General features: G+C 35.3%; 1 protein-coding gene across 7 annotated transcripts in view; it reads left to right on the top strand.

Annotated features, from left to right (window-relative positions):
* The window catches only part of Uqcc1 (Ubiquinol-cytochrome c reductase complex assembly factor 1), a 66,621-nt gene extending 39,579 nt beyond the window's left edge, over positions 1–27,042 (top strand). For 4 of the 7 annotated variants that reach the window (XM_076461560.1, XM_076461557.1, XM_076461559.1 and 1 more), the window contains 4 exons: positions 4,541–4,649; positions 4,956–5,036; positions 8,358–8,471; positions 26,861–27,042. In XM_076461560.1, coding sequence (XP_076317675.1) covers positions 4,541–4,649; positions 4,956–5,036; positions 8,358–8,471; positions 26,861–26,962 — 406 coding nt within the window. In that variant the 3' untranslated portion in view covers positions 26,963–27,042. Of the gene's footprint in view, positions 1–4,540; positions 4,650–4,955; positions 5,037–8,357; positions 8,472–8,636; positions 9,005–13,734; positions 13,771–26,860 lie in introns of those variants that run through there. The other 3 variants (XR_013015824.1, XM_076461562.1, XM_076461561.1) reach the window with 3 other exon arrangements.
* The last annotated feature ends 769 nt before the right edge of the window (positions 27,043–27,811 follow it).

Raw genomic sequence — 27,811 nt, 5'->3', positions numbered from 1 at the left:
TTGTTTTTCCATGTTTTACACTATATTATCAGTTGTAAATCACTTGGGGAACATGGGGCTCATGTTATGCTTTTGAATTACATCACCTATGAGCTACTCCATACTGCTCATATTTTGTTATATTATAGTTAATCTTAAATACTCTAAGACAGGGGTGTGCAACAGGCGGCCCGCGGGCCACAACCCAGCCCGCCAAGCCATTTAGTGTGGCCCTAGTTGTTGTAATCTAACCATGTGGCCTGATCTGTAATCCAACGCAAATGGAATATTTTTAAAAGCATCGATCCTACGGGATTCCCAGGTTTCGACTCGACAAACTTCTAAAATTATCTTTGCTAGAGAGGAGCAGGCCGAATTCGATTGGTCGGCCTCCTTAGGGCATGAATAGGTGACGTGCACTAGCACTATTGTCTACGACTCAACGTCATGTCCTGAACCTCGCCTTCGCCCGCTGGCGACAATTTTCCCTAACCTCTGCTGTCCGTCATTCATTATTGGTGAAAATTTTATTACCTTTTACAGTTACTACAAGAGATTGAAGGTAAATTGATTATTATTTAGCATATTGTTGTGACTTTACTGAATTTATTAAAATTTTTGCTTTCAGATGCATCTGATTCTATGTACAGTGTGACCTCGTTATTCGCGGGGTTACGTTCTTTACCCTCCCGCGAATAGCGAAAACCGCGAATATTAGATGCAGTTTTAAAACGTATATGTATGCGATTATATACTATATGAAATGCTTCCCAAACACTAATGATACTTATACTCATTGATGCAGTAATAATGTAGCAATATTGCATACTGTTATGTATTTCACTAAATTGTACCGTGCGTTACCGGGCTGTGCTTTGCCGTTTGCGTTGTTGGGGAAGCTGAGGCAGTCAGCCAATAGCAGTCCAATCTTGTTTGGTGAAGACGACAATTGATAAAAACGGCTTGATTGAGTAAATACAACAGAAATCTCCTCGAAAAGCCCTTTCAGTCTCTGTGACCTACAAAAACGCAGTTCGCGCATAACCCGCGAATATGCGGGGCCGCGAATGGCGAACCGCGAATAGGCGAGGTCACACTGTATTTTGCTATTCTCAATTAATTTAAGTACCGGAAGGCTATGATCGGGATGCCAATTTAGAAACATGTGTTTCTGTCCATAAGAGGTTCCATGTGTAAATAAATTCTATGTTTTTTTCTACTTTGCTATTTTCGTGAGAATAATTTTTGTTTTGATTTCAGGGCTAGTAAAATGTCAGCAGTTAAGAAAAATGTCGTCCAATGCGTAAATTATATTCGAACACGAGGATTAAATCATCGACAATATAAAACTTTTTTAGATGAGCTGGACAGTGAGTATTCAGATGTTTTGTACTTCTCTGCTGTACGTTGGCTTAGTAGAGCTGCTACTTTGAAGAGATTCTGGAATCTGCGAGAGGAGATTAAGTTCTTCATGGAGAGCAAACGTCAGAATGTGGACTTCTTGAGCAATGAGAACTGGCTGAATGACTTAGCATTCCTCACAGACATTACACAGCATCTGTCTGATTTAAACTTAAAACTACAAGGGAAAAGTCAACTTGTGAATAAGTTGTTTGAGCATATTTGTGCTTTTGAGAAGAAATTGGAACTTTTCCAGGTTCAGTTGAGAAGAGCCATATTGACCCATTTTACATGTCTTGCAACCAGGAAACTGGAATTTCCTAATCTGGATTGCACCAAATATGGAACCAGTGTACAAAAGCTGCGTGATGAGTTTGCAAACAGATTTCTAGATTTCAGACAAACTGAAATTAGATTGAAATTGTTCGCTCAACCTTTTGATTTGGCAGTGGAAGACAGTCCTGATGATTGCCAAATGGAACTCATTGAACTGCAGGCTGACATGGACACTAAAAGGAAATTCTCTGAAAACAGTTTGCTAGACTTTTACAAACTCTGTGTACGTGAAAAGTTTCCCAATTTGTCCTGTCATGCACAAAGAATTGCCTCCCTTTTTGGTAGCACCTACTGCTGTGAGCAATTTTTCTCCAAAATGAAGCTCATCAAAACCAAATGTAGAAGTCAGCTGACTGATGAACATTTGACCAGTCAGTTGAGAGTGGCAACCACTTCTGTCAGCTGATATTGACAAGCTCTGCAAGGACTCTAAATTTCAAGTGTCACACTAAAATGATCACTCATGCAAAAATATAAAATATTATTGCTTGCATTTTGAGAATTTTTTTTAATTTATTGTGCATGTACACGAATAAGCTTGTTTTTTAAGTGGCCCCGCTTGATTGATGAAGTTGGTTATATGGCCCACCGACGAAAAATGTTGCACACCCCTGCTCTAAGAGATACCTGTATCTATACTTTAGTTATTTCTATAATCATAAATAAAGAATACACATGAGAAACAAGAAATGAAGAACTAACCAGAACCACCTTTTTTCTTTTTGCTGTTGATTGTGACACTTAACCGTAATGGTAATAGTGCACTTATGTTTTGAGAATTTCTCCTCTGGCTTATGAAGCCTTCCATTCTTTATTGGAAAAACTATTTTATAACTGGTCATCCCACCTTTACCAGATGCTGCTGTTCATGGAAGAAAATTTACAGATTAATTGAGGGAGGATGCTGTCATATTTTGTCCTTCTTGCTTATTGCCTGGCAACCATTTATTTGGACTCCTAGATATTAGACCCTCTAATTCCTATTTGGAGGTTTAGACAAGATGCCACTGTCACCTTGATCAATTCTAGTGTTTCAGAATTTGTCACACACAACAGTTTTGCCATTTTTATCTTCTATGCAATTGTTATCTGAAGCCTACTGTAAATTTCCTACGCAAATTTTGAAGGATTGTATTCATTCGTTTTTTTATGCTCTGGTTAGGTCATTGGCTGCTGCACTATCCTTAGTATATTGATTGGATTGTTGCTGGGATTTTTTGGAGAGAGATGCTTTACTGAAGTGAGTGTGCTTTCTTATGTCAGACCTGAAAGTTTTTAGAGAATCTCCTTTATTCAGACAGTCTATTTGTGATGGAATAGCAGATTTCATGGAATGTTGTGTAGATATGCCTCATCTTGATTCTACACTGGCTTCTCAAGTCACCCAGTGTTCTTCTACAGGACAGTTTACTGCATCTTCTCTTCAAGTTTCTAGCTCTACTTTTTCAGTGCCACGATCTGTTGGAACATAATGGTGTTTCTGACTTTATTAGCAGAGAACTTCCTTCAAGTTGGAGCACATGTTTTGGGGTTAGGTCCAGTGGGTTGCATTTCAGAAGGCTTATGTCAGGATAGGAGAGATTCACCACAGATGATTTTGTTTGGAGGAACAGAGTGGTCATTCTTTACATCTCTTCTGTTTCTCATATTAATTGGCTTTCTGCTCCCCAAGTATCATCTCACATCCAACTGTTGAGCACAAACCATCTAGGACATTTTCCTGGATCTTAAAGGAGGATGAAGTTAAATTGGAAACTTATATAGTGATATCTGACTGAGTGGATTTCATCATGGCTTACCAAAAAATAATAAAAAGAACACTTTGTAAGACTAGTAAACTAAAATATTGGTTAATATTCATCATAAAAATACAATAAATGAATTCATCATTAAAGATATTTTTATTTAGGTTTTGACTTTGGTTCAGAATATAAAGCTTAACATTTGCATTTCCAACATTAATATGGAATGCATTTATAATAACATTCCATGACAAGAAATTATTAATTTAGTAGGTTTAGACAATTAAGTATATAAACCTCATAACAATACCCTTTATTTCCCTTTTTTCTTTATCTTAAAATTTACTGTTGGTTTAGCTTCAAGATTCAGAGTGTAATAAACATAGACCCAAAATGCAGATAATATAGCTGACATTTACTGTAATTAGTTTACTTTTCATGTTGGGTTTGGACTTTTTCTAATGTTCAAAGATGACATAAGGAAATGATAAAAGAGTAAATGTTTGTATGATTAAAGTAATGTATATATTTGTTTCAAAATGCGATTTTGATAAAATTTATTGCTGCTTTCAATCAAAATGTTGCAGCATTTTGTCACTGAATGAGTTGCAGCTCTTGTGAATATTATTTCATCATTGAATTTTTTTTGTAATTTGTTAGTAGCTATCAAGCTGCTTGACACCACTCAATACGTATAGCCATTGGGTGGAAGACAGCCTTGGTAGTGTGATAAAAGTGTACTAGTAAATTTTTAGGAGAAATGTGTTTCTTGAAATATTTAATGGACTTAAAACATAAATTAACATTTTCTACTTGAATATTTTATAAACATTTTTTTGTGAAGACAAAAGAACTACATTTGCAAAATCACCTTTTAGTTGGTTATTCATTATCATGGTTACATTTACTGCTGTAATGTTTTTGTGTAGGACTGTTAAGTAAGCTTTAATAGTAAACTACTTTCAAAAGTGTTATGATGCTCTGTAAATTGTGTGTTGAAAGAACTCATTCTTTCTTGGTTGAGAATGTTTTAAGATTTTATTTTTTTATTGGGTTTAATTAAGATTCATCTATAATTTTAGGATGTGCTTAGTTAGAGTAATGAAGGAAGGAGATAAAGGCAGGTTTATGAGAAATAAAGTTGTTGAGGCTATGTGGAAGGATGTAGATGTGCGACTTAGTAAATTAGGGGTAAGTCATATTTGTTATACGGATTATCTTCTAAAACTATAATATAAATTTGAGGGAAGTAAAAAAGTTGGATAAAATAAGTTTAGCAAATCTCAAGAAAAGGTTAAAAACCCATGTTAAACTTATAATTTTAATAACTCTTGTAAATGGGAAAGTAGATCTTTCAAGTTGTTTATTCTTAACCTTGGGTTTATTACCAGTCTGTATTTAGTATTTTAGTCATACTGTATTTATTATACAGTTAATTTATTTTGGATTAAAAGTTATTTTAAATTAACAATTTTATAATTCCTGTATACATTATAGGAATCCAGTACAGCCAAGAAAAAAGAAGGCAAACAAGAATTGCAAAACCACTTTCAAGCTTCTTTATTTTCTTATGATGAGGTATGGACATTCAGTTTTATATTGTACTCAGTTTTAATGTTTAACAACAGTTAAACATTACCATTATTTTTTGACATAAAACATAGTTATCAATGAGCATATAACTATTGAATGGAAAGCATTTCAAAAATCATTTATGCTACAATTACAGTTACAACAGAAAGTGTTCGTACCCCTGCGTCGTGAGTAGTTTTTTTCTCATAACTTAAAAAGTATCACGATTAGGATAATGAAACTATGGTATATTATGAATATTATATTAACACACATCTACATAAATTTTTATATAAATTGAACGACAAATAAACCAAAAATAGGAGGGGCAGAAAGTGTTCATGCATCTACTTTAATGGTCAGTTGTTTAGCCTTTCAGGTGAAGTATTTGGTGCAATCTCTCCTCATAGCCCTCCATGATCATTTGATGGTACTTGACTGGTATTTTCTTCCATTCTTCTTCACAGAAGGCCTCCAACTCTTGCAAGTTTTTCAGATGATGCTGATGAGCCCTGGTCTTCAACTCATGCCAAATGTTTTCGATTGAGTTGAGATCTGGTGACTGCTATGGCCACTCCAGAATGCTTATATGGTTCCTCTGCAACCAGAATTGCACATATTTTGATGTGTGCTTAGGGTCATTGTCGTGCTGGAAGATCCAATGACGCAAAGCCTCAAGTTCCGAGCATCATTCTTGATATAAGTGCCTAATATATCAACGTACTCTTCTTTTTTCATGATTCCATTGATGCGGTGAAGGCTGCCTCCACCAGAAGAGCTGAAGGAACCCCATAACATGATCGAACCATCTCCGTGTTTAATTGTAGGGATGGTGTTCTTTGAAAGATTTTGTTCTCCCATCTTACAGAAAATATAGCAAACATCATTGTGGCCAAAAAGCTCGATTTTAGTCTCGTCTGACTAAAGAATACTCTTCCAATAGGTAAAGGGTTTATCTACATGCTTTCTTGCATACCTCAATTGTGCTTCTAAGTGAACAGGTTTTAAATATGGAGTGCTACTAGGACAGCATGCTTTGAACCCAGACGAGTGTAACATGTTCGTAGCTGTAAAGGTGCTTACTTCAACCCCAGTTTCTCTTACTAGTTTCTGTATGTGTTAAATGAGCGTTCATACTAACTTCTCTGAAAACCTTCCTCTTGATTCTCTCTGGAATTTTGGTGGGGCGTCTGGAACAAGGGAGGTTAGCAGTTAATCCTGTAAGCTTAAACTTGACAATTATGCTTTGAACAATAGATTTCGGCACATTAAGTTGTGTAGCAATACCGGAAAAAGACACACAAGACTTGTATTTTACAATAATTTGGTTTTTAAATCACTGGACAGTTGTTTCTTGTTTGCTATGATGACCAAGCAGATAATGACAGAGATGGCGCTAAATTGCTGGAAGTACATTTTCTGCTGGCTAAGTTCCAATAATTATGAAACCAGTGTCTAGTTCTGGAATGGTATAATGTAGTTTATTTGCCAAACTAAACAAAATTTTTACAGGAATATCAGATTTTTCACACATTCAGAACTGTATGAACACTTTCTGCTCCTCCTATTTTTGGTTATTTGTTTATAAACAGTTTATTTGTCGCTTAATTTATATAAAACTTTATGTAGATGTGTGTGTTAGTATAATATTTATAATATATTATACTTCTATTAGCCTGCTCATGATACTTTTTAAGTTATGAGCAAAAAAACCACTTGGGATGCAGGGGTATGAACACTTTCTGTCAATTGTAAATATATATATGTATTAGTTTGTTATAACCTGAAGACAAGCCAAAACACAAATAAATTAAAAAATAATAAACAAAAATCTCTGCACAAAGTTAAAAGATCCCAGAGTACAGGCTATAATGTGGGATATAAAATGTATTCAAGGTTTTGGAGGTGACTGTTGAAGTATGACCCATATTGAGGTGGGGATATACCGTCTATCAGTTTTCCCTCTATTTGCCAGTCCCACATAAAGAAATAAAATAAAGGAGTAGCAATAGATATAGAATAGAAATTAGGAAAGCGAGATGTGGGTCCTCAAGCCCACAACGTCCCACATCTATATCACCCTTCACTGTCTGCAGAGATTTTAGGAAGGTGACTGCTCTCCAAAGTAAAGAAGAAAAATTAATTGAAAAATAAGAATAAGAAAAATAAGGTACTACCATTTGGGGGTAAGTAATTTAAAAATTTACCTCTTGAAGTTAGCATACCAGCCCCTATTATGGTAGAAAGGCACTAATTGGTGGCCCAATAAACAAATTATACTAGTATAAAGAGTCCCATTAACTTATCTAAATGAACTAATATAGTACCCAATCATCACCAATTTATTAAGTCTACTGTAACTATCATGTTCTAAAGAAGCCTTTATGTGCAGCAAGGTGTACATCCAGATAAAGTAGTACTAAGTTGTTGAATAATTATTACAAATTTTTAGTAAAATTTCTATAATTTTTATTTTTTTATTTAATACATTTTTATATTTGTTACAGAATGGTTTAATAATTTTATTTGAAGTTTCTTTATTAAATTCATTAGCTTTTGATTTTTGTATCAGTATTTCAACATCACTGATAAAATATTTTAATTTATTACAAATTTTACAATATCTGTGAAGTTATAATGCTTCTAACAGAAGAGTATGGTACATTACTTTTGAAAGAAGGTAAACCATAAATTTGAGAGACAAAATATTTTCTTTTATCAAAAATATTTAGATTGATATTCTTATCAATTATTTTAATTCCTAAATCTAAATAATGTGTTCTGTACTAGATAGTGAAGTAGTTTTAATTTCTATTTCTGCTGGATAAATAGTGTTGATAACATTATTTTGGGATTATTTATACTAATTAAATCATATATATATCTGTAAGTTAAAGTAGAAATATTTGGATTTGTTCAGTTTTCAATAATTCTAGTCTCATAATACTAAATGTATAAATTTGTCATACAAGTAGAATAGTTAGCTCCCATTGGAACTCCTATTACTTGTTTACAATAATTATATATTTTTCAATAACCAGGTTTTTAATCATCATGAGTAAACATAATTTTTTTTTGTGAAATAAGCTTGTTTTTTTTAAACAGTATAGAATAAGGAAAAAAGAAATATATGTAAATGTAGATAAGTATATCTGTATTTGTAGCAGTAAGTAGATAACTATTTACCTCGATTTTATATTAATCTTTCACCATTAAGTAATATAAAAGCACATATATTTAAAAAATTGATACATATGAATATTATAAAACAGTGATGTGAAACTTGTAACGTTCAATTTCATTTTATCATTTTTATCACATTATTAGGGTCTTCTAAGTGATGACAAAATCCTTGCTGCTGCTATCTGGAGGATTTTATTTTGTTACTCTTGCACTAGTCCAATTTTTCTTGAAGAATTAGTCCATTATGTTCGAAAACAGGTTTGTAACAAACTTTTATGACTTTATTGCCTTTACTGTACAACCACAAATATGTTCATAAAACATCCATACATATTCTGGAAATTTAGGGTAAATATATATATTTCAGATAAAAATAGGTGAACCAGCATAAACATAGACTTAATCAATTATTTATTCCTGAAGAAATACCCATCAAGGTGGATTCTTGTACTACCAGAGAAGGTTCTGTACTGTCAGTTTATCTCTTCTGACATCTGAACTTCCACCCATGTGCTTGTCCTGCATGGTGACCTATAAAGGGGAGGAGAGGAACCTGGTGGTTGAGGAGTAAAACTCTAACACACCACTTTGGCCTTGAATTCCTGTAGACAAGCAGCCTTGGGGTGGCCTCTTAGGAGCAAACGGTTGACCCACTTGGGTTCGGAACAACCAAGTACCAGTGTTTGATATTCTCAACAGGTGTTGTGGACATTGTATCTGATGCTGGTGTTTAGCTATGGTGCTTAAGAAGCCCTGGCATTGCAGTGTATTCTCTTGTAGGACTCAGTGGTAAGTGGTGACCGTGGGCACTGAAATGTTCTTACTTTATTATGGATAACCCATTCATGAAGACAAAAATAAATGAAATTGAGAGAAGAACTCATGAAGACAAAAAATAAATGAAATTGAGAGAAGAACAATAATTGTTAAATGGTCATGAATGTATGAATGTTCAACAATCACCATCACACTCAGTTTCTGTACCTAGATTCTTCATTTTGCACTTATTGTCTGAGAAATTCTCAAGGTAAATGTTTCCCTTTTTTATTCAAAAGGGATTAGTGGGACTTGGTGGCTTCCCCAGATCAGTTTTCTTCTCTCGCCCTGAGATGCAAAATAATTATATGTTTACACCCTCAATTACTGGAAGCTTTATCCACAGACAGAGACCTGCCTACTCAATCCAGGGCAGGGTCCATGGAGGTCGATAAACCTCCTTCCAGTAAAGAAAAAAAAAACATGGTCGGAAATAGAAAGTCTCTCTGCCCAGTTCTCCTCTACATAAATAAAAATGGCGACTTTGACACATAGGGTTTTTCTTTGAATACTGATGACATTAAGGATTTGATTGATTTTTATCATCCTGTAAGTGTCTCCTTACAGGAAACATTTCTGAAACCTGTTAATGCAGTCACCTTATTTTCATCAGTCTCTCTGTTTGCTCCCCTTCACTTTTCTCTTAATTTTATTGGTGGGTTGACAGTGGCCCATAGGGTAGTAATAATTTTCCTATCATTTTGAGAGAGACTGACTGTAGTAAAGCTAGACTAGGCCAACTGGCCCTCTTTCACTGCTCTCTCAGAACTTGATTCTGCTGTCATCTGTAAGCCATCAATAGATGTGGCAGCAGTGACTGATTGTATTGTCCAGACAGCTGTTCAGTGTATTCCTAAAATTTTGACATGTTTTCCATGGTATCCTCACCTGTGGTGGAATTGTGCCTGCCACATGGCATGAAGGTTCAAAAACAGGCTTGGGATATCTTTCATGGTTATCCCACACTTTTAAACTGCATATTTGTCAGCATGCTTATCAGGTAAGATGTCAAAGCCAAAAGGAATCTTGGATTAAGTACACAACTAGCATCTCTTATACCACCAGTTCCAAAGTCATATAGGACAAGATTTAGAAGGTCATTGGGTGGTATACTTCTACCCCTCTTTTAATCTTACTCTTCAATGGCCATGAAGTTGCTGTTGCCCAGAGCATTGCTGATACTCTTGGAGAAAGCTTTTCTCATGCATCTAGCACTTCTGCTTCATCCCTCACTTTCTTAGCCATTAAGACTTGGGCAGAGTGATTACCTCTTTCCTTTCAAGCTGATTGTCTGTATAACTATAATTGTATCTTTACACTGGTGGAACTCAAGCTTTCTTTTCATCAATCTGGGAGTATATCATTTGGATCTGATGATATTAATTACAAGATGTTGCACCATCCTCTCTCCTGCCTCTCACGACTCTTCTGGTTATTTTTAACTGGATCAATTGCTTTGATGAGCTGTCTTTAAGATATTGTAGAGGATGATTAATGCTTATCTTGTTTGGTTTTCTTGAATTAAACAACCTCCTTTCACCCACTCAAGTGTGGGTTTTGATGATATTGCTCCACTGTGGACCATTTGATTTGACTTGAAACATTGATCAGGGAAGTTTTTCTCAATCAATATCTTGTTTCTGTTTTTTTTACCTTGAAGGCTTGTGATACTACATCGAGGTATGGTATATTGTGAGACCTCCATTCATTTGGGTTGTGTGGCCATTTGCTCATTTTTATCAATTCCAGCTTAATGTAAGTTTGAAACTTTTCTGTTCTTTCTCACAAGAACATGGAGTTCCTCAGGGCTGTCTTTAGTGTCAAATGTTTCATTATAAAGCTTGATGCCATTACTGGACAACACCCCCAACAGTTGCAAATGCACTCTATGTTGACAATTTCCACATCTCATGTTAATAGTTGAGTATGAGATTTATTGAACAGGAGTTACAGATTGCCTTTAGTCATTTATTAAAGTGGACCACAACAAATGGATTTAACTTTTTTCTTTCTGAAACCCTTTGTGTCAGTGGGTACTCACTCTAATTTTAAGCTCCATCTTGGTGAAGTTGTGCTTCTTGTTGTCCCCGAGGCAAAGCTTATTTAACCATAAGCTGACCATTCCATACATAAAGCAGATACACGTTAAGTATACAAGGCCACTGAACATCCTCCATATCCTCTCTTCTACCTCTTTGGAAGTGGATTGATGTTCTGTGCTAAAGATCCATGATGTTCTCATTAGAATAAAACTGGACTATGGGTCTCTGGTCTATGGCTCTGCCAGAACCTCAGCCTTGAAGATATTGGACCCCATTCACCATTTGGTGCTTGAACTCTGAACATGGCTTTTCACACTTCTCCAATCCAAAATTTGTACAATGAGTTTCATGAACATCCTCTAGCCTTTGCTGTTTTCAACTCTCTTTGCTGTATGCTTCAAAACTTCGATCCTTACCACAGCATCCCACCTGGGGTTGTGTTTTCCTTCCTCAGTAGTCCATACTTTTTCAGAATACAGTCTGCCATTGTTTTTTTTAGTCTTTGTATCCAGATGCAACTGGCTGAATTAGGGCTGTGCTTAGATGAAATTGTTATCTATACAGATTAGCCCATTCCACCATTGCTTATTACCATCCTCACCTGCAACATTTCTTTGAGTCATTTGAAGAAGGATGATATTCCCGATTGGAAGTACCGTCTTCTATTTGCCGACCATCTTTCGAACCATCCTACCATGCCCATTTATATACATGGTTTGAAATAAGGTGACTCTGTGGGCTCTGTGATAGATTGTTATTGTTAGAAGCTATGCAGTACATGAACTGTACTATTTATACTGACACACTTAGCTCTCTAATGGCCCTGGAATCACTTCACGTTAGTTTTCACTCTGTTCTCAACAATATTTCAAACTGACTGGTCCATTTCTCTTCATAACTTACTTTTATCCAGTTTTTATGGATAATGGATCACATGGGGTATTCACGTAAACAGGCTCGTTGACACTGCAGCTAAGTCTGTGTGCTATTACTGTTGTGCCTAATTCCATACATGGACTACAGCACTGTATTCAAGGATATGCTCATCTCTACTCCAGTTGGCAGTTGACTTGGAGTGAGCAATATGATAATAAGCTTTTCTAGTTAAAACCTTCTTTCAGACTTTGGTCATCTTGTTTCTGTAAGGATCAGAAGGAGGAAGTTGTCCTAACTAGGCTACTCACTGGTTACAGTTTTTAACTGATCATTTTTTCTTTTTTATCTGGGACTGATACACCAATGTGAGGTCTGAGTGACACTGAAGTCACAATTGCCCACATTTTACTGTCATGCTGTTGTTACAACTGTGAACAACAGCATCATTTTAGGCATGTTTTTTATACCTTATGTTGGACAGTGTTATTGGTGATAGTGACACTGTCTACCTCACAAATGTTTTTAATTTTTAAGGGTCATTGACCTTTGAAATTCTATTTAAGCTTTTATCTGAAATTGGGGCATTGTTTTTGTTTTAACATAATTTCCCTTTACACTTTACAATATTTTTCCTGTTTTTAATTTTTTTACTGGTTGTTTGGCACGTAACCTAGTTGCTTTGCACCATAAAACTCCAAACAATAACCTGATCAAAGATGATTGCGATTTAGTAGTTGGCTCTACTTTCACAAAACAGGAACTGCTGTTTAGTCAACAATTATTCTAATATTCACTGAAGTCTAACTTGTTATTTACCCTATTTGTGCTAGGTATCCTTTACTGTATGACACAGAGGTTTAGTGTCTTGCATTCAAAATTTTATTAAACTACTTTTTGTTTGTTATACCTACCAGAATAGCATAAAATCTTTGCTTATAATCTGTATGTTAATTGTATACCAATTTTAAAATCTTAATTCTACGAGGCAATATTTTAAAAAATTCTGAATTTCTCGTAATGTGACATACGACACATTTTCTCTTGGCATGGTATAATCCCTATTTTATCCATCACCCCTCGGAAAAGTATGAAATTAAATGTAACTTACTCAGTAAGTTTGCCATTGCTCAAATAAATCAGATTTGTTATTATTGTCAACTTTGTTTGGTTACAGAGCTATCAAATTGAAAATCAGGCCCCTCTTGCCATACCTGCTCAATACATTTCTGGACAAATCTTTATCTTATTTTATTAGAAATACTTCACTAAAAAGTATTGTATTTTGTATGTTAAAGACATATAATATTAAGTGAACTACTGCTATATTTTGTGAAGATATATACACTGTATTGAACGTTAGCAGTATGAAATCTAAAAAGACTTTAAATGACTACAAAGTGGTCATGTGTTTTGGTCACATAGACTGATCCTGTATTGTGAGAATTAATGTATTTACATTTTGTGTATTTACTTTATAAGAATACAGAATTATGAAAGATAGTAACTTTTTGAGCATTAAAATAGCTTTATACTGTGAATCCACTACAAAATGACAAATTGTATAGTCTTTAAGAATAAACTAGTCAACTGTATGTGCTGTTTCAAACCATTATAAATTGTCTTTGTAGTTATAGAGAATTGTCATTTAAACTGAAATAATTTTTTTTTATTGTTTCTCTTTTGTTAGCAGAAACATAGACATGGAAAATAGTGTTATTTGTAGCCTTTGTATGTTTGTATTTCTGCCTGTGAAAAGCATATAGAATCATCATGAGTTTTATTTTCAGAACTGTTTGAAGTGAGGGAAAAGATAAAGTAGGACAGCTTGTAAAATTCTGACTTTGAAAAATAAAAGAGAGCCTTGTTGGGTTATGTATAACTTCAGGCTGACATTCATTAGTCTCTAATAGTCATTTTAGTTGCAGCTTGTTTACTAAATTTGTAATAATCATATAATTACAAACTTTTTTCTACTATGGTGACAGGAAAAAAAGTATATTTACCACATACAGGTTATTTTATAGTCATGGCTTTAAAAGGTTAAAGTGGAAAACCAACCAAAATGATGAATATGAGATTTAATGACATGATTTATCCACGGGCACATTTGACCTCATTATTAACCACCAGTAAGTTTCTACAAAACCAACTCATGCTATGTGTAATTTCTAGCTTTTTTATCCTTTTTTTCAAATTAGTACAACTTTGATCATTTAGACAATTTAGGATTTAGTTTATGCATCAAGGGTTGTTAGGATTAATAACATAGTGGAGACTCTAGAAAGGAAAAAAAAAGAAGTAATAATATATATATTAGTGTAAGAGGTTTTGGATATGCATACAAAATTGGACAGTTTTCAGATGAAGTGTTTTTAATATAATCATGAAAATCACTTTGCACTCAGAGCATTAACCACTTTTACTTCAAATATCCTTAAAGAAATTTTCAATAAATATATTTAATTTAAAAATTTTGAATTTGTGTCCACAAAAACTTGTGTTTATTGAAAGCTTACTAATTTTATGAATATGCATTTACCATGTTAGAAATAATAGTATGGAAACAGTTGGTGTTTTTTGGTTTTGAATTCAGTTATACTGACCAACCCTATAGTGAGAGAATTAATTCACTTTATCCGTGTACTGCTTTATCTCATTCCTGTCTTCCCCGTCTATGACATTTTAAAAATAAAATGTAGTTTCTCTCACCATATGCTTGCTGCTGTAAGCATTTATTGCATCTTCTATTCAAGCTTTCTATTATGAAAATCTTAGTCATAATTATAGTTGAGGCACTTTATTAGTTAATTAAATTTTTACATAAAGTGGGAGTCAAAAAAAACTTTTATAACTCTGTTACATTTTGTTTCATTTTTGCTGTCTGTTGCCCCTTGCTACTTGTACTGGTGTGAAATGGAGATGAAAGTGAGGACAAGATACAGTGGAGTGCCATTAAGCCGCAGACCAGTAAACCGCGAAATCGCTTAAGCCGCTGTAGCAAGTCTTGTGAGCGATGTGAGCGAGGATTATCGCAGCTCACCGCTAATTTAAGAAGGTGTAAAAACGTGGCTTACGAATTTAATCCTGGCTTTATAACTTCAAGGGGATATTTAAAAAGGATTTGCTTTAATTTGGGAAATAAATAAAATATATTACAATAGAAATCAACCGTTAATCTACCTTATCCACTCTCTATGTCAGCTTTATGGAGGCCGCCATTGTTACCAAATCACACCTCTTCATACATTAAAGTTAATCCGCGGTAAATCCGTGAAAAAAGTAATCAATAATTAAAATATTATTTTTAATTCGATTATCCGATATTTTTGTGGAATTATATATATATTGGCCACAAACCCAATAGAAATCACTCCATTGTTGATGATGTACCAGTAGCTTCCTCAATTTTCTACAAAGGTTTAAGCCGCGGACCACTTAAGCTGAGGTTAAGCAGGTTGACCCCCCAAATACCGCAGCTTAATGGCGCTCCACTGTATTTGGCAGAGTTGTAGACAGCTGTAAAAGTATTGAAGTCATTTCAAGTTTAATAAAGATAGTGTAATGGCATCCCACTCCACTTCAAGTGCCAATTTTCCCAGGCTACCTCAACACAAAGCATTTCATTGAGTTAATTTCAGTTGCGAAGAATATGCCACTAAGTCTTCATGTATAATTACCATTAACTGAGAACTGCATGGATTTTAAGACATCTGTTTTTAGAATCCTTGTCTTTGAACATTATATAGGTTAAGAAACATTTTTGTTTATTTATATCTTATTAAACTGCTTTAGTATACATCCATTTATATTTCCCTTAAGATTTTCTGGCATTTAACAGGTGTCTGAAAGATTTTGAAAGAATCCTGGCACTCATGAAGTAGTTAATTAGTGTATTTAAAATTTATGGTAAATGCATTCTTTGCTTGAACTTGATGTGGATAATTAGAATAGTACTGGTAAATTTAAATAAATTTCAAACAGAAGTCATTCCCTGAGAATATACATACATGAATAAATTTTAAGTGTGTTGAAAGAGGGATGACAGAGTGTAAGTAAATGTATGTTTATTCTCTGGTACATCTATTTAATGTTTTATATAATAACTCTTAGTTTCAAACAGCAGCTATAATAAGTTTAAAATCAATAGAAAACTTAATTCTAATATTCTATTTCAAATTTATTAACCATTGTTATTTACTTTTTCAAATCAGGTAAATTTACTTCTGAAGTACTTAAAGCCTTTCCTTCTAGAATTGGAATTTGTGCATGCCTCAAGTGTAACTTAAAATTTCTGAATGCTCTTTATGTATTTGTGTACCATATATCAGGTCATCCTTTAAGTAATGTCCAATTTTAGGTTCAGAAAAAGAGAAAGGATTTCAAATGCTTTTAATGCTATTTAATCAGCAATGTATGTTCCATCATTATTAATTACTTCCTGCCAATGATTCACAAGCTTCTGAATGCCACTTCTATAAAATTCTTCAAGTTTGGAGGAGAAGAATTTAGAGAGGGTAGTTTTGACATCTTCATGTGTTCTAAGCTCTTTTCCATCAAGATGGGTCTGCAAACTTCAGAATAGATGATAATCAAATGGGGCAAAGTCTCAAGAATAAGAAGAATGTGGAAGTTTTTTCCCAGCCTAGCTCTTTAATCTTTACAAATGTGATCCTTTCTGTATGGATCTGTGCATTTTCCTGGTGTAACAAAACACCTTTATGATTGATCAAAGCAGGTCTCTTTTTTTTTTTTCCCCGTCGGTGTGGATTCCTGTACGTGGTGAGGGGACCTCCCAGGGAAGGTTTTGTTCTTTCAGTTCATCTCCTCTGGGATCTAAACATTTACCCGTGTGTTTGCCGTGTGTGGTGACCCATAAAGGGGAGGAGAGGAACCTGATGGTTGAGGGGTCCAACCCTAATACACCACTTTTACCTTGAATTCCTGTAAACAGGCAACCTTGGGGTGGCCCCCCTTTGGCCGATCGGCTGGTTTACTTGGGCTGGGGTCAATCAAGTACCAGTGTTGGATGTTTTTAGCAGGTGCTATGGACATTGTATCTGATGCTGGTGTTTGGGTATAGTGCTCACAAAATTCTGGCATTTCTGCAACATCCTTATTTGACATTGTAATGCATCCCCTCATAGGGCTTCATGGTGGGTGGGGGGTCAGTGACCACCAAAGTATTCTTTTTTTTTTATATTATGGATCCTTCAAATAAAAACTCAAATAAAATAGTGAAAAAACAGTCCATGGGGAAATAACCACTTCTTAAAGATTCTGAGCAGTAATCTTCAAAATCTGTAACACCTGTATCTTATTTTCTTATACTACATTCTCTTTCAAACAAACCTTTGGGGTAGATGTCTCCATTTTTCATTCAGAAGGGACTAGAGGGACTTGCTGGCTCTCCAAAGTCAGTAAAGAAGCTTTGCTCTGGTGAAATATTGGTAGAAACATCCACATCTCAACACAGTGAACTCCTCTTGCATTCAAAGACAACTGGGGATATACCAATTAAGGTTGTGCCTCATGCTACTTTGAATTCATTATGTGGAGTTATTGTTGAGAGGGATTTGAAGAACATCCCTGAGTCAGAGATTCTCACTTGTTTCTCCACTTGAATAAAGACAATAAAGGAAAAAAATGTGGTTATAAACAGAAGGGCCCTTCAATAAATTCACCTACACATAAATACAAATGGCCACCTTGATACAATGGAACTGTCAGGGTTGAAGCTCTAATCTGGATGACATCAAAGCACTGATTGCTTCCTACCATCCTGTATGTCTTTCCTAACAGAAAACATTTCTGAAACCTGCTGATACAGTCACATTTTGGCAGTTTTCTTTGTACAGAAATGACAGGCTGTGTGATGGACGAGCACATGGAGGGGTGGCATTGTCCGTGTTTCCTTGGGTATTACCATCACTGTTTGTTCTCTCTATCTGTTGTTTGGAAAGACCTATGATCAATCAGACTTTGATGCTCTCATTGAACAGTTGCTGTCTTCCTTTTTAATCCTGGGGGACTTTAATGGACATCATCCCTTTTGGGGAAGTGCTGTTATTGATAGGAGGGGTTGCTCTGTAGAGGTTATGCCCTCTGATAACAACCTTTCTCTTTTGAGTAGTGATTTTTGTACTTATTTACATGCACCCAGTCAGTCCTTTACTGCTAATGATCTTTCAATTTTTTCCCCTTCTTTATTCTTCCATTTTTCATGGAGGGTTGACAATAATCCACAATGCAGTGATCATTTTCCTATAATTTTGAGAGAGTAGCCATGATTGATGCCACCTGACCCACATGCCCTGGTGGAAGCTGAATCAAGCAAACTGGCCCTCTTTCACTGATCTTGCAGAACTATAAGTCATCAATAGATGCACATGCTCTCTGAGTAAGATGTCAAAGCCAGAAGGAATCTTGGATTAAGTTCACAATCAGCATATCTTCTACCACCAGTTCCAAAGTCATATGGGACATGATTTGAAAGGCCAGTGAGCAATATAATTCTCTCCCCCTCTTGATCTTGCTCTCTGATGGCCAGGAAGTAGCTGATACCCAGAGCATCGACTGTCCTCTGGGTGAAAGCTTTTGCTGGTATTTAGCACTTCTGCTTCTTCCTCCACCTTCTTAGCCATCAAGACTCAAGCAGAGCAATCACCCCTTTCCTTTCAAGCTGATTGTCTTTTTAACTATAACCGTCCCTTTACACTGGTTGAACTCAGTATGGCCCTTCATTGGTCTGACAGTACATCGGTCGCACCTGATGATGTACACAATGAAATTCTGCACCATCTATCTCCTGCATCTCTTGCTATTCTTCTGATTGTTTTTAACCAGATCTGGCATGAGAATGTTTTTCCTGATACCTGGTACCAGGGATGAGCTGTCTCTATAAGACTTTAGAGAGAATGGTTATTGCTCATCTTGTTTGCTTTCTTGAATCAAACAACTTCCTCTCACCCACCCAGTGTCGGTTCCGATGACAGAGCTTCACCATGGACCACCTGATTCAACTTGAAATGTCATTCAGAGAAGCCTTTCTCAAACAAGAACATCTTATATCAATATTCTTTGACATTGATACAACATGGAGGTATGGCGTTTGGGATACCTCTATATATATATATATTGATGACGTGGCCATTTGCCCATTTTTATTAAACATTTTTTAGTGGATAGTAGATTCCAAGTTCCTGTGGGTTCAACACTTTCCTGTTTTTTTTTTTTTTGTAGGAACTGAGTTCATCAGGGCTGTGTTTTGAGTGTCACACTTTTCAGTTTAAAGATTAATACCATCAGTGAACAACTCCCTCTTACTGTTACAATTGGGGTCTATGTTGAGGCCTTTCACATCTCATGTCAGTTGTCGAACATGAGGTACATTGAGCAGCAGCTACAGACTACTCTCAGTCACTTACTGAAGTGGACCACAGCAAATGGCTTTAAGTTTTCTCTCTCTAAAACCATTTGCATGCACTTTTGCCACCAATGGGGTACTCATCCTGATCCTGAACTCCATATCAGTGAAGTTGTGCTGTCTGTGGTCCCTTAGACATTTCTTGGTGCTTATCTTTGACCATAAGCTGACCTTTATACCACACATCAAGCAGCTATGGGTCAAATGTATACAAGCACTGAATGTCCTCTATGTCTCCACTTGGGGAGCAGAATGATGTTTTGTGCTGAAGATATATCATTCTCTTGTTCCATCGAAACTCAACTATGGATCACTGGTCTATGGCTCCACCAGGACCTATGCCTTAAAGATGCTGGATCCCATTCTTTATCAGGGACTTGGGCTTTCTGCACTTCCCAGTTCAAAACTTGTACATAGAGTCTCATGAACCTACTTTGCACCTTCGCTGTTTGCAACTGTCTTTACTATATGCCTCGAAACTTCATTCCTTACCAAAGCATCCCACCTGGGGTTGTGTTTTCCTTCCTTGGTGGGCCAGACTTTTTCAGAACAGATGGTCTGTCATTGCTCGTTTTGGTCTTTGTATCCAGGCACAATTGGATGAATTGCATCTTTCCTTGGATAACATTGCTGTATCCACTGGCCAGCCCATTCCACCATGGCTTATTACACTCCCCAAATGTGAGCTGTCTTTAAGTCATCTGAAAAGCAGACACTCCTGATTGGTAATACTGTCTGCTATTTGCTGAACATCTTTTGAACCATTCTTCCATTCCTATTTATACAGATGTTTCGAAATCAGGTGACTCTGTGGGCTCTGCCATGGTTTGTTGTGGTTTGGTGGTTGCGTGCAGAATCCCCTCTACAGCTTCTGTGTTCACTGCTGAATTGTATGCTATTTCTCTTGCCTTGGATCACATAGAAGCTAAGCAGTACTCAAACTTCACTATTTATACTGACTCGCTCAGTTCTTTACTGGCCCTGGATTCGCTTCATGTTTGTTCACACCCTGTTCTCGCTGATATTCAAAACCAAATGGTCCATTTCTCTTTAGCATCTATTTCTGTCCAGTTTTTCTGGATACCAGGCCATGTTTATATTTGCAGGAACAACTTGCCAACACTGCAGCTAAATCTATCTGCTCTGGCACTGTCACTGTTGTGCCTGTTCCATACATGGACTATTGTCCTGTATTCAAGGCTTGGCTCCATGCCTGTTGGCAATCAACTTGGAATGAGTGATGTGAAAACAAGCTTTCCAAATAAAACTCTATATTGGACTTTGGCTGTCTTCCTTCTTAAGGATTGGAAAGAGGAATTTGTTCTAACTAGACTATACATTGGTCACAGTTTTTTTAACCCATTGTTTGCTTTTTTGATCTGGGTCTGATGCATCAATCTGTTGTCTGTGTTACACTCAGGTCAAAATAAGCCACAATTTACTGTCTTGCTGTCATTATGACTCTCAACAATGGCACCATTTTAAGCATATTCTGTCCCAAAGTTTATTCATAATGTTAGACAGTGTTATTGGTGATGGTGACACTGTCCACTTTAGAAATGTCTTTAGTTTTTTGAAGGCCATTAATGTTTTTAATGCTATTTAAATTTTTTAATTTATACATTAGACCTATTTTAATGTGATTCCCTTTTAAGAATCTAAGTACATCTAGTTCAATTTGAAATTAGAAAATGCCCATAAAGTCAAATAACTCAAAACGAGGACTGGAAAGGCCAACTTCAAGTGACTGATGCTACTGTTTGAACTATCTGTTAGTCATGCTGGTGAGTTATAATTAAAATTTTGCTAAAAATACTTTACTCTCTGAAAATGGTCATAACATCAAATGACTTGGAACCAGGACTGGAAAGGCCAACTTCAGGTGACTAACGGTGGTTTTTGAACTTACCTTTTAGTCTTCCTGGCGAGTTATGACAATTACAGTTATGATACAGGAAGTCCTTTACAACTTGTATAACTGTAGTTTTTCTCTTACTTCTGTAGACTAGATGTAAAAATTGGATTTAATGCTGTTTATGTTTTTATTTCAAAAATTGAACTTTGTTTTCTTTTACCTTAATTTCCTTTTATGAATTTTACTAATTTTACATTAATTTTAACTTTTTACCAGATGTTTGGCATTGATAGCCTCTTTGCTTTATGCCATAAAACACCAAACCTACAAACTCTCTTCTTTCAGTGCAACCTTCAACTGCTCTAACTGATGACAGTAAAAGTCTGATGTAATCATTACTTTGAGTGGAAGCAACTAAAAGTGGATCACACTTTCCTTTGGTGGAGGTCTGTTTTGTGCTGTGCTTTAGCCAGTGTATCTGCACTGAGTCATTGTCTGTGGTGCTTAACATTTTTATAAAATATCCAGTCACTAACCTGTCCAAAAAAAGATGAGTTACATTCACAAGAGTGCAGAGAAATGCAAATTTCTACTCTTGCTGTTAGATGGACTTCTGTCAAATTAAGGGGGATCCATTTTCCAAGTTTTTATACCTTTCCAAGCTGTTGCAGATGACAACGTACTGTTGCATGTGTTGAATTATGCTTCTGTTCTAATTCTTTAATTGTTACAGCACAATCTTCTTCAAGTGCAAGCAGCAGCAAGTCATCTTTAAACTCGAGAGGACGACCTGAATGTGGCACATCACTTAAGCTGTAGTCACCTGATTTGAACTTCTGAAAACATGTTCAACATTTTCTTTCATCGATAGACCACCACAAATACACTGAATGTTTTGTGTAGTTTCTACTGCACTATTGCCGTTTTTAAACTCATAAAGCATTGTATGCCTAATGTGCTCCTCAGACACATCCATCTTCATAAGGGTTTGTTTGATTAATAATCTGAAAAAGTGGAATTGGGTTAGTTTCTTTTGTTGGTCTGAACATTTTTATACACGTCCTACTACATATTTTAGTCATTAAAGCCTTCTAGAAAGACAGAAATGATGATGAACTTTCTGTATTAAATTTTCAGACATTACTTTTGAGGTGACCCGATACATTACCTATCATTTTCTACTCTCCCACCTTCTATGTGACTTGTTGTACATGTATCAGTAGTTGTTAAATATGCTCTGATTTTCCACGATAAATTATAATTCTTTGTTGAAAGTCATGCTTTCACTATTTTGTTAGTTTGTGTTCCTTCATTTGGATGCTTATGCACTTTACCTGGTAAATTGATGATAAAAAATAAATTTACATGGCTAAATGAAAACTTTTTAAATTTATTTCATTTAACATTTCATGCAGACACTCTTCATCAGGCACTTGAAGAATTTACCATGATCTTTAGTGCCTGACATAGGACATGTGCTTTAAAAAGGTCAAACAAAATAAACAGAAAATGTTTGCATTTATAGACATGTCAATTTCTTCTTTATTATCATTCATCCAAGCTTTTTGTCTTAGGTTTTATTGAATAACACTCATCTTTGCATTTTTATTTGTAGTGTATAGGTTAATTGCAGATGTATTTTCAGCATTGAGAATTCCATATATTTGTGTCATTGTATACTGTTTCTCACATGCATGCAGTTTATGTGGATGGTTCATTTGCATACCACTCAAGTTTGTATGATAACAGACGTTTTTGCTCCAGCCTTATAATTTTCAGTGTATGCAGAACTAGTTTTGTTTACTGTAGCATTATCTGTAACCCTGAACACTTCTGCTGCTCTCAGTTTCTTTTATTTTTAGTATTGAACCCATTTCAATTACTTCTGATGATTTATATAATAGAATAAGATTTATTTGTATGTGGACTTGTGTTAAAAAAAATCTTCATCTTTGTCAGTTACTGTCCAAAATCAGTTGGATCTCAGTTTTCTTTTTTCCTGTAGTTTTCACTTTTATTGTCCATTTCAGATAATCTTATTTCATTACTTTGCTACATTTTCAGCAATTATGTTTGTGTCTCCAGCTTCACATCTGACAATTTTTTGGTCTCTTTTAAGTGAAGCTGGGTTATCCTCTTAGATAGCTTGTTCTTTGAAAGTCTTAATGATACGAAACACTTGAACTAAAATTTTATCTCAGAATGGCTGGTATGGGTATTAATACTTTTTTTGATAAGAAGAGAACAATGTTTTGTCCTTTGTAGGTAACCTGATGATGATCTAGGAAGGTTGAAATGTTCTCTGCTTATCAGTAAAAGTGTTAATGTTCATACTAGCCATTCTGAGATACATGTTCTTGGAAACATTCCCTTTCAACAGGATACTACTGTCATTGGCCCTTCTTTTGGAATTGGTGCCTCAGAACAGGTTTTGTCATTTTCTAACTTATTCACAATTTGATCCTTCTTTTTTCATGTATCTATTTCATAAGCAGGGCTTAGTTGCTGCTTTTGTAGGCTTCAATGCTGCATATTTTGTTGTAATAGATGGCTTATATCCTTGTTGTCACTGTTAGAGTTTCTGGCTCTTTTTGAAACATAATGCTTAATGTGAATTAAGTGTGGTCTTGAGTTGCCTGGTTTCTCCATTTTTTGCTTTTGCAATTTTTCATTTGATTTGCTCTCCAGATTTATTAGATTTATTTTCTCTATGTTCAGAGGATGTTCTGACATTTTTTGTCATTGATGTTTTTCTTGCTCTTGTTTTTATCTAGGAGAACTGTATTTATATCCAAATTGAGCTTTCTTGCCATCTTATGATGACTCTTGTTCCATGCTCTATCTGTATTAGCAAGTTTGTTTGAGTAGCTGATCTTCCTTACTTGCTTCCACCCATGGTGCTACAATACCTTTCATTTTTCTAGGTATCATGTTGTATTTCCTTCCAATCATTTCCCATTTATTGTATTCCTTCCAGATTGAAATGCTACTATTGTATTCCATTCCTTTATACTTTTTTTTCTGTTTGAATCTTTAGCCTCCTTTTCCTTGTATCACTTGTTCCTTAAGATCTGTGTCCTACTCATTTTAGCCTGTGAGGTCATCAGTCAGATATTTTTGCATTCAACATTTCAAGTATACTGTTTCATTCCTATCATATTATTTACCCATATTAGTCTTTCCTGCCCAAAACATTAGGAGCTCATGAGGGTAATTCTTCTTTAATGTTGGTTTCCCTTCCCTCCCTTTCTTACCTTTTTCTCACTCTGATCCAGATAGACTTCTGTGTCCTGTTTGTGCTATTCATTGTTGTATTGCCCACACAATTTCCTCCTGTTCTTCTTGATCCTGCCTTTTCATTCTCTGGAACATTTACTCACTTCATGATATTTCTTCTTCTACCCTTACAGGTTAGGTTTATCAGCTTATCATAGTAGCATATTCCTCCATGTCTTCTTTCCAGAACTTTTCTTGGTGATTTTGCATCACACATGGCACATTACCCTCTCCCTGGCATCTCATCATCCTCATCCATAGGAGAAAATTCTTTAGCTGGGCATGTGTATGACATTTCACACATTCATATCCCATTATCTTCATTTGGTGGCTGTTTCTTCCTTGTTGGGGTACCATCTTTTGCCTGTTGCCATACTTCAAACACCAGTTTGGCTATGACTCAGTAAGTTTACTTTTCTTACATTCCCCTGATGGACAGTGATATGTCTTTGGATTTACAATATTAAAGTCAGGGGTTCTATTCCCCTCTGTAAACACAACAGATAGCCTAATGTGCCTTTACTGTAATAAAACACACATGCTTTTTCGTATATGTTACTTTTGTTTACAGAGGTACATTCTCTTTGATGTCATGGATCCAACTCAATGGCAAATGTTGCCTTGTCTAAGTGTACTACTACTGTCTAATCTCATACATTTCCACACTGTATGTTCAGCCATAAGTTATACATTGTTATATTAATAGCTACTTAGTGCTTGATGCTTCCTGCAGCTGGTCCCAGAGGTTTATATTGTACTGTCCTGGCTCTGTTCATGCTGTAAACTGTGGTTGCTTAGGCATCAACTGGTTGTACATACACTCCAGCTTCTGCACAGCTCTATCCAGAAGATGATGTCACACTGGCCAAAAACAGTTCCTCCTGGCACTCCACCACCATGAGATTTGCACTCAGATTCTGGTGATGTGCAGAACTGATCCAATGTAATTGGTTGTGGATTTGTGCATGAGCTCTATTTACATGAATAGTACAGAAGTATGAAAATTTTTTCCCATTCTACCCAACTTGATGCAAAGATGGTTTGGACTTTTCTCAAACCATGGATTGGAAGATGTATGTCTGACAACATCCAGTTTTGGACTGGAGTTCACCTAAAGAGATTTGTCTATCACTCCATAGACATTCAACACTAAGGGACACATCCATTTCAGCTTTCCCCACTATACTTTCTGTAGCAAGACCCTACATGCATTTTTCTACTAAAATATGATTCTGGATATTTCAGTGCGTGTGGACCACCCCAAATTTTCTCTCATTTCTTGGATGTGCTTCTTATGATTTTCACACAGTTTTTAGACATTTACTAATGCTCTGCACAAAGAGTATACCTGGTACAGAAGTGGTGCAATCTTCCATATGTATTCTTCTCCCAATAGAAGTTCACAGTCCATGGATATTCTTAAGATGCTTATTTATAATGTTCTTTGCACTAGTTGCTTCACCATTTCAGTGTGGGATTCTAGTTATTACATGAGAGGAGGTAAGGTACTGTATGAGAAGATATTCTCATACACTGAAAATATAGTTACTTATCTCCTCTCACAATTCCCACCCTTCCTTCCCCTACTTGTAATTAATTTCTGGCTAATTTTGAAGTGATAGTTAACAAGAATTGAATAGAGGGAGTAATGTGTCAGGAGAGTGTATTCCATCCCTCTTAGTCAATGATTGTCTCATGATAATTTAAATGTGAAGATACAGAAGTAAACCACATTGATTGTGGGAGTTTAAAGGCTAGTGGCATGCAAAAATATTTATAAAGAGCAGCACTGAACAAGAAAAGCTATTACGTGAGAGGTGGTAAGTACCTATTGTCAATATATTTTCAGTGTAGGAAAGTAACTTACGAGTGTCCTATAGCTCTTTTTTTGTAAAGCTTTATTTTTCTTCTCCTTCCTGGACTCCAGTTCATTTCTCATTCTGAATTTTGCTCTCACTCTGCTTGGCTACAGTTATTTTTCAAATCTAGATAGCTTACATTTCTGGTTTGTAGTTATTGTTAATTGGTTCTCATCTACCTTACAGTGTGGGTATTTTGGATTTTAGTATTTTATAGGAAAGCCTACCTTTTTTGGAATTTCACATTCTTAGAATTAAAATGAACTGCAAACAATAGTTTTTTTTTTTAAATCACTTCCCCATTGTCATCCCGCAACTGAATTTTCACCATGGCTCTAAGTTTTAAAGAAATCTAACTTACGGTGTGAAAGTAGAACTTTATTATTTCAAGGATAAGTAACTGTTTCAATTTAATTTTAATTTTAAAATGTGAAGCTTAAGGTAATTTTTAAAAAATAGTTTTGTTAGATATTAAATTTTTACTTTGTCTTGTTTTCTAGGTAGACTACCTTGACTCTCAGAGCAGTGAAGCTATAATAACAAAAGGGAGATTACAGTGGGCTCCTCTGTCTGAGTCTCTATGTGTTAAGAAATTTACTTAATGTGTTGTTACATTGTTAGAAATGTAGTTAACTGCATATTTCAGATCATTTTATACAGTAATAAATAGTTTTAAATTGGATTTTTACCATTGGGTTTGATGTATGTTTTTGTAGTTTTACTTGAATACTGAGTAAACTTTATTAGTTAGAAAACTGAAGAGGAAAAGAAAAAAATACCAAATTAACTTTTGAAGTAGAATGGGTGTTTACTAATAAAAGATTTGAAATGAGAACAACATTTCTTATACTCTTATACGTAAATATATTTATGGTTTCCTTTTTAATATTTATGCATTTTGATTGCATTACACTACATAACAAATTTTGTTCCTGGATAGTATGTATTATTTCTTAATTGCTTATGTTGTAAAAGTACAGAAAATGGCCATTATTTCCTTCAAACTTTGCTTTTCTGATCTGAATGATGAAATTTAGAAATTAACCTATTTTTTATATAAAAACGGGCAAATTTGCACATTTTTATTTACATAAGGTCTGAATAAAACAACATAGGAATCAAGATTTACATATATTTATACTAAAGTTATACAAAAATGTTTAGAAGTGAGTAGTTTTTGAGACTTACAACTGTAATGTAAATCAATTTCACGTATTAGCTCCCAAATGTAGTCTCCCATCATGTTTTCATTATACACTTCTTGGTAGCAGTGTTCAAAGTCCAGTATATCTTGGTGGAAGTGCTTGCCTTGCTCCTCTGAGTATGCTTCCATATCCTCCTTGAATTTATCAAGATGAGCGTCAAGGATATGGACTTTCAGGGACATCCTCTAGTCCATTTTGCTGTAGTTTTTCACCAGAGCCTCAACTAGTTCCACGTAATATTCAGCC

The sequence above is a fragment of the Tachypleus tridentatus genome, chromosome 10 (assembly GCF_004210375.1).
Source record: "Tachypleus tridentatus isolate NWPU-2018 chromosome 10, ASM421037v1, whole genome shotgun sequence".
In the NCBI taxonomy this organism is placed as follows: domain Eukaryota; kingdom Metazoa; phylum Arthropoda; class Merostomata; order Xiphosura; family Limulidae; genus Tachypleus; species Tachypleus tridentatus.
The sequence above is the reverse complement of the archived record's forward strand: the minus strand, read 5'-3'. Positions and strand labels throughout refer to the sequence as shown.